The 7,801-nt window shown below is 37.9% G+C and overlaps 2 protein-coding genes across 2 annotated transcripts in view; one reads left to right on the forward strand and one right to left on the reverse strand.

Annotated features, from left to right (window-relative positions):
* Nucleotides 1–1,239, forward strand: part of dclre1a (DNA cross-link repair 1A (PSO2 homolog, S. cerevisiae)) — a 13,409-nt gene extending 12,170 nt beyond the window's left edge. Inside the window, exon 9 of the mRNA XM_020605041.1 lies at nt 867–1,239. Coding sequence (XP_020460697.1) covers nt 867–1,033 — 167 coding nt within the window. The 3' untranslated portion in view covers nt 1,034–1,239. The remainder of the gene's footprint in view (nt 1–866) is intronic.
* A 3,458-nt stretch (nt 1,240–4,697) lies between these two features.
* LOC109963041 (pleckstrin homology domain-containing family S member 1) overlaps nt 4,698–7,801 on the reverse strand; it is an 11,902-nt gene continuing 8,798 nt past the window's right edge. The window contains exons 14-17 of the mRNA XM_020605292.1: nt 6,681–6,791; nt 5,892–5,987; nt 5,096–5,231; nt 4,698–4,999 (exon numbers count right to left, since the gene is read on the reverse strand). Of these exons, the coding sequence (XP_020460948.1) occupies nt 4,928–4,999; nt 5,096–5,231; nt 5,892–5,987; nt 6,681–6,791 (415 nt within the window). The 3' untranslated portion in view covers nt 4,698–4,927. The remainder of the gene's footprint in view (nt 5,000–5,095; nt 5,232–5,891; nt 5,988–6,680; nt 6,792–7,801) is intronic.

The following is a 7,801-nucleotide window of genomic DNA, read 5'->3' on the forward strand; positions in this document are numbered from 1 at the left end:
GACAGTGGGGGGAGGGGGGGGGAGGGAGAGGAGAAGAGTGTGAGGATAAACATTAGGCCTTGGGACAGTTTTGGGTGACAAAGGGGCGCATGAGCAAAAGGATCCTGGGTCTAGAGATTTAACTAGGATTAAATCCTGGCACTGAAATGGGTCATGACTTGATTTATCCTTGTTTTCTTGGTGTCCTCCATTTTGTTTTGTGTTCTGAATAGACTCATCAGCATCATCAACCATCTGGTTTGAGTTTGCTCTGTTTCTTTCTCTGCCTTGTTTATCTCCTCGTCCATGCTCTCCCTGGCCATATGCTACAGTACTGCAGCTCCTAGTACTGGCCTCTGCATGTGGGAGGATCAAATCCATACTTGAGTGGGCTTAGTTTCAGCTAGATCTGTGGAGCACATTAAACCTGTGCAGGGGCGAAGGGAGATCAAAATGGAGGCAGCTTAATGTTTCAGCTTCTGAAATGTGGGCACCAGTCTGGGCCTGCAGGTCACCTTGTTGAACATCTGGGGTCCTCTTCCAAGACTTTGCCCTGCTGCTTGTCTGACAAACCTGTTTGGCTCAGTGACGGCGTTTTTACCTCAAACAATAGTTCTTCTGTTTTTACTGAGCTTGATGTTTTCTAATGGAGAAATCACTGCCGGCCTGTCTCTTTTTATAAACAAATTGTGATTATTACAACTGACATTTGAAATAACCTTGTGGAAAAAAAAAACTGTGGGTAATCTTCAGGCTTAAAATTTTTTTTTTTTTTTTTTTTTTTTTGGCGAGGCTTTGTTAATTTTTTTTCTTTGACAAATGCAAAGATTTGTTTAAAGTATCAACATCTGTTTACAAGATCATGGAAATTCCTGTTTTCTTGACAGGAATCCCATACAGCGAACACAGCAGTTTTCTGGAGTTAAAGCGTTTCGTCCAGTGGCTCCAGCCTCTCAAGATCATCCCTACAGTCAATAATGGCAGCTGGGCTAGCAGGAAGGCTATGGAGAAGTGCTTTAGTGAGTGGCTCATGGAAACTAAAGCCAAACTGTAGTTTATTTAGTGATAAATGATTTGCAGCTACTCTCAAGATCATCTCTGCTGCTCCTCGGTAACAAGAGCAAAACCAGTTCATGCTCAGTATTTCAAAGGCTGTATTAACACATTTTAACAGTACTTATTTTATTACCTTTTAGTCCATAACAACAGCATTTTAGAGCAGAGGACTGTGATAAAGTAGACTGTAGATCTATAAAAATATGTCGATACCACTTCAATGTGCAGCAAAACATACAACTTCAATAACTAACGTGGTTCTTTTTTTTTTTTTTTTAGTTCAAATTACTCTGGAAGGTGCTTTATGTAAACATGATCTCAGTTCATACATGCATCATGACCACAAGTAGACCTGTGTCATCCAAAAGCATTTTACATTGGAGCTACAGCAAATTAATGGGACGTGTGGCTGCCTGCTGTGGCCATTTCCAGTGTTGACACTGTTTGTCACCAGTGTGCTTCTTTGAAGCTGTACAGTTCCTGTTTTTTTTTGTATGTGTCTTTTGTATTTAATCAAATTTTATGTTTGAGATAATAAAATTTAATGTTCAACATTTCTTTTTTGCCACATTAATCTGTACATATTAACCTGTGTCAAAAGTAATTGCACTGTGGTTCAGGTTACAGTTGAGCTTAACTGTGTGGATGCTGTAATATAAGTCTTTATAAGTCCAGCATACTTTCAGCTATACAGGTCATCTGTTCAACTCTTCAGGGACATCCCTGCTTGTACTCAACATTTTTATAACATTTATACTTTTTAATTGATTCAGCTTTATTGTTTGCAATACAAGTCAATGGGAGCTCAAAGTGCTGAGTCAATGACACAGTCTTGGAGTGCCAACTTGGCAGCGCAATTGGGACATGCCCATACATAACTCCTGTTTGGGTTTTGTAGTGGCTTTGAAAATGCAAGGTTGCTTTGAACAGCGTGCTGTGAGAACTGTTGATAGTTTACCTCTGAGACAGCAGAGATGTAGTGTAGTGTTTAATATCTCAATCTTTGTAAAAGATTGGGTACATCTTCAGCTTATCACATCTGCCTAAGCTGTGTGTGTGTTCGATGTCAGGTCCCAGAGTGAAGAGGAATGTTGACCTTAAAATCTAGATTGTAACCACTGTACATTCCTACAGTATATCACAGTGTATGTAGTATAATAGTAGTATAATTAGCAATTTAATCTACCAATGATTTCTTTTTCTCATTTAATACTTTCTTAAAGGGACCGTAAGAACTTCTTGGCATACACCAAGAACACTAAAGACTTGTGCAAGTTTCCATCAGTTGTTATGAGTACATAACTTAGTGTTAATGAAGAAAGTTGCCTAGGAAACAGCTGTTTTAAAGCCACATCTAGACATTTTAGCTCACCTCTTATTAATGCTTCTTGTTTTATATCACATCTGTGTTATCTTTGTCTCCCATTGTCCTTTGCGACTGATGTAAAAACCACTGTGCTCCCAGCAAGCCCTTCTTTTTTTGGCCATTTCTAATAATAATGGCATATGGTATTCTTCCCTCAGGCATGAGTGAAATTGGGTTGACTGGAGTGCTTAAATGGAAACTTATTTTGAAAAGAATATCCAGAAATAATGGGGAGTTTATCATATAAATAACAAAAAGGGAGTGAGAGTAGGAGAAAATCTTTTGTTATATAATCCTGTACAGTATTAGTAAAATATGATGATAGTGATGACTGCATATGTTTAGTTCTGAAGGGTGATGAGATAAGGAAGGAAACTGGATGTTCCGGTTGGACCTTCAAGCATTCATCCTCCTGAGCAAGATAAGCTTTGTACAGGTACCCTTTGGCTCTTAATCTTCCTTCAGTGAAAAGAACAATGAACCAATAATGCCTGAAAAGCAAACAGGATTACTAAAGGTAAAAATGCCGTTTTGTGGGTCTTGAAACAGCAATGAAATGTGCACTTGAAACTTTACATGGTTTAATTTCTACTCAATTTTATGGATTTTGGAAACAAAGCAACTGGGAAAATTCAATTTTGTTGCTTAGTTTTACAAATAGTTCCACAGTTATTTAATTTTGCTGTGTAAGTACTGAAGCCTGTTATGTAGGTGCAAAAAGAACAGGTGACAAGTAAAACCTGTCTCTTCTATCCCACAGTCCAACAAAAAGCTGTTACAGAAATACAAAAGGTTATCATTTTGACAGTAGTAATATTTTAATATTTTACAAATGAAAGTGTCCCAACACATCCTGTATTTGCTTTACCATTGCAAATTATGCATTTCTTTATAATAACATGTATTTATAATACAGCACATCTTGAAAATCACAGTTGAAAAATGGCCTTTAAAAATAAATGTTCTGAAAAATGTCTATGTTCGACCCATATACAGTAACAGTGCCATTAAAACTTGGCTGATATGATCTCATGGACAAAAAAAAATCACTCGTCTCAATACTGACAGTATCTGATGATAATGTCATTTGATGTTCAGAGTTTAGAGGCAAAAATTGGCTTTGCCCTTCATGGACACTGGTCAGTGGATATAATTTTAAAAAAGCATTTTAAATGTAAAACTCAGATTGCTTTGCAGCACATCAAGTGGCAGATAAAGACCATTTGATGTCATTGTTCGAAAGTGGCACTGCTTACTAGGCAATTTAAAGAGAAGTTATATTAAACCTACATTATCTGTTTCAAATCAGAGTGAAATAGGTGAAACAGAGCCCAAGGTGCTGCACCATCCTGTCTGCATACTAATTTACAGGACTCTTCCTCAGGCGTGAAATGCAGGAAACACTGGTCTCTTCTTACATCTTACTCATCTACCCCTCATTAATGCCAAATTATTCTCAAGATAAGTAAAAAGAAATTATAAATGTTGGTGTAGGTCGTTACTAACAGAATATATACAGAGGAGACTTTTTAACATGCAGTGTTACCGTACCCTTCTATTTATACTCTCAGTAAAGTGTAATTATCAGGAAATAGAAGGAAACCTTATTGCAGGCACTAGAGACTGAGCAAACTGGATATGAATCTGCTTTTCTGGGTGGTTGCATTCATAACTAGTCATGCAATTCAGTTTTTCCTTGAGCTGTTGTATGATACAAACGTAGATTCAGAATTTATTGCAGTACTGTAGGCTATATCTTTACGCATCAAAAATAACTGAATGACTATATTTGGATCATAAATGTTGACTGAGAGCATCTTGGCTTATGCCCTTCATATTATTTAAACCACAGATGAACACTGCTGCTTCCTGTCATCTTGGATTAAAGTGTGAAAACATTTTTATTGTTAGCACTATTTGGTGTCCTGTGTTTAAGAAATCTGTGAATAACCTTGTGCCCATTGCACCACTCGTTCCACTGCGTCTCGCACAGCTTACTTTTTATCTCATGTACACACCTATCTGGGCTCCTTTTTTTTTTTTTTTTTTTTTTGACATCATTTATGCAGTATGAGGAAATACATTTGTTTCCTTCTACGGACAACTTAGAGAGCAAACATCTACAGTAAAAACAAGACAATCAACCTGTTGTGAATCATACAAATCAGTTTCCACACCACGCATTTTTCTATGTACGTATAATCTCTGTCATTCTGTATGAGATTGGTAAAGTAATTTTTCTATGTACGTATAATCTCTGTCATGCTGTATGAGATTGGTAAAGTAATTTGAATATCCTTCATTTATAACCTGTATCTTCACATTAAGTTTTCTGTCTATACTTTCAGTAAAGTAAACGAAAGGTTAGAGTGTCAGATCAATGGGAATTGGCCACAACCTTGGAAAATACTGTTGTGTAATCTGGCATGATTCCACCAAATGAAAACAGGAGGTGCCTCAAAGAATCTTTTAAAAACACTCAAGACAAAAGAAGTCACTGTCTCATCTCTGACAGTCTGTTCCCAGTCACTCAGTACATTGGCAGTTTGGGGAATGCAGAGGCTGGCATCCAGGTAGACGTAGGATGGTCAGTTTTATCTGAAAAGAGAACGCATTTGCCTGTCAGATGGACTGCACGGATGTATACAAACAGCGACGATGTGCTAGTGTTTTGTGTATGAACACTCAGTATACCTCGCTCTTGAGTGACTTGCTGATAAACATGTTGTACTCATCCACGCTGCTGACATGCAGGTCATTAATTGCCATAATTTGGTCTCCTCTGTGGAACAGGCACACTGTTTGTGGCTGGCCTGTCCACAATGACACACTGTGACACACAAGCACATGCTTTTAGAGTCATTCTGTAGCTTTCCTTCATGCACTATTTGACATTTGTACTATGGATTTATTGTTTTTTGTATTATATTCACACTATACATCCATATGAAATCCAGATTTTCTATAAATAGTGTTTGTCTTAGTAGCCGAGAAGTAAACCAGTGCAATTTTCTAGGTCTTAAGGGAGTTTGAGAATATGGACTTTGTACAATTATAGTTAAGTGCTGTTTGTAAATCTCACTTTGACTACATGCCCTAATTTCCACACAGTACAGCTCTGAAACCCACCACTCCTGCAGTGCTGCATTAAGCCTGACATTTCTACCTGCAAAAGGAAAAATGAGGACAAACAGCATTGCTACCAGCATCACCTGATGTGAACTGTTTTTTAAAATGAAGTCTGTGAGATGAAGACAGGCCGGCAGTAGAACAGACAGGAGTGAGTGTGGCACACACATATGTGGTCTTAGTGTTTTCATTAATGATTACGAATATAGAAAAACAAAAAATTTGAACAGGGAGCATTTGTCCCTGTATTCTTTTTCCTCTGGGCTGCAAAGGTTACACTTTCCCATATTTCTCAGTCTAAGCTGTCCAGTCAACAGTCCAACAACAATGAGGCAATTTTGTCTTTCACAGACAAACATACCTTGGTTTCCCATCCACTTCTGTTAGTGTCAGGTGTTTTTTCAAATCTGCCTGCTTGACCTTGATATCTCTCTCTTCTGGCATAATAGGGCCAAGGCTTGAGAAAAACACAACAAATGTTTAATTGCATTGTACATATTTTAATATGCATCTAAATCTTGACACTTCACACCCAAAGCAATTGAAATAGCTGACTTGTAAGAACGGTAAGAGGTGACCGTTTCCTTAGGTCCCACATTCCTAAGAACAGTCATTGTTTGCGTTACAATAATTTCTTCAGCGACGTCTCGACTCCAACTCCACCTTTAATTCCTCAGATGAAATTTAGGTTGTTTGTGATGTGGTGAATAAGCTAATAAAAGGTGAATTTTGTGCTTCATATGATCGCCTTCTTCCATTATACTGGTGTGAGTGTCTGTATAGGTAAGGACATCTAATTGTCTTTGAACAACCCATTTAAATTCTGGTTGCAAAGTTGTTTGAGCTATAAATGTTTCGGGTTGAGTGCTGGTTATAATTATTTTTCAGCTAAAGTCTGCTTTTGGAAACCTCCAGAAACCACTTAAACCAGTCCAGCGACATTTCAGCACTTGTTACATCATTCCTTTCTTTATATTTATTTTACTAAGTCATGTAAGAAATGGGGTGATGTCTTTTTTATTTGTTCTCTGTAGCCATTAAAAAGCTGTTTCTGACATTTTGATTGGCAGCAGGTGCCATAGTTTCAAATGTGTTGTTTATAAGTAGAGGGAGTGTTGAACGAGAGCAGTAGTGCAAGTAAGAATCTCACCTCTCAGTAGAGCTGTTTATTTCCAGTGTGCATACATTTTGTCCATCCGCCATGTCTACAGGAGAGCTGGCACTGGAGCTGCTGCTGGAGTCGGAAACATGTGTTTCTTCTCTATGAAAGGAAGTGATAGCATGGGAGATTTTAACATGAGCTCTCAGTACTTGTCTCAGTTACATTCAGGTAGCGGGCACGTCATCATCGTGGACATAATCAGGCAAAAAGATCATTATGGGACAGTGAGAATATTAAAGAGGTTCTCATGTGGCAGGAGTCAAGGCTAAAGCTCTATGTTGAGTACACCCACTGAAGCTACAAAATGATAAGAGGAAGAACACTATCTGAATCTGCATGCACTGGTGTGGGTGTGATTCACAGGCAGATAGCATTACAACAGATTGTGGCACTAGCAGAAGACAGAATTCCACATCCGCCCTTGGCAGAAAATAGCAACAATACAAAAGGAGGAAGTGGTTGATGAATGTTGCAGTAACTTTGTAAATGCCAAAAACCAAAGGTTTCCCACGGTTACATAAAAAAGAAACCAGATATTTTGAAGTTATTTAAAATAATTCTTTGGAAGAAGCAATTAATTTCCAAATCACTGTGGAGATACAACAGGACTTATAATTAAAAGACACTGAGTCTTTTGACCCATATGGTTAATGTGGTAGAAAAATTTGTTCAGCAGCTGGCCACTTAGAAAGACATCAGTGTAACAGATAATTTATTTGGCCTTATAGCAAGTTTAATAAAGCACATAGCTTTGGAGAGTATTTTTATATGAGAGATGGTGTCATGGAAGGTTGCCATGGAGATTGTGATCACCTACTGTGGTTATTAACACAATAGACTTAGTCAACAGGAAGGACATATTTGATTGGCTAAAACCTGCCAGGTAAGAAATGGATTAGAAGTTATTTGACACAGAGGCGTCAATTTGTTAAGTTGGGTGAATACCAATCGAGTGAGCCGGACATCGTATGTGGAGTGCCTCAGGGTTTTGTTTTGGGACCTAAATTATTTATATTATACATTAATGATATATGCAAGGTTTCTGATTTAGTGAAAGTGGTTTTGTTTGCTGATGACACTACCATATGGGCATCAGGTGAAAACCTACA

The sequence above is a fragment of the Monopterus albus genome, unplaced genomic scaffold (genome assembly GCF_001952655.1).
Source record: "Monopterus albus unplaced genomic scaffold, M_albus_1.0 scaffold69.1, whole genome shotgun sequence".
Lineage (NCBI taxonomy): Eukaryota > Metazoa > Chordata > Actinopteri > Synbranchiformes > Synbranchidae > Monopterus > Monopterus albus.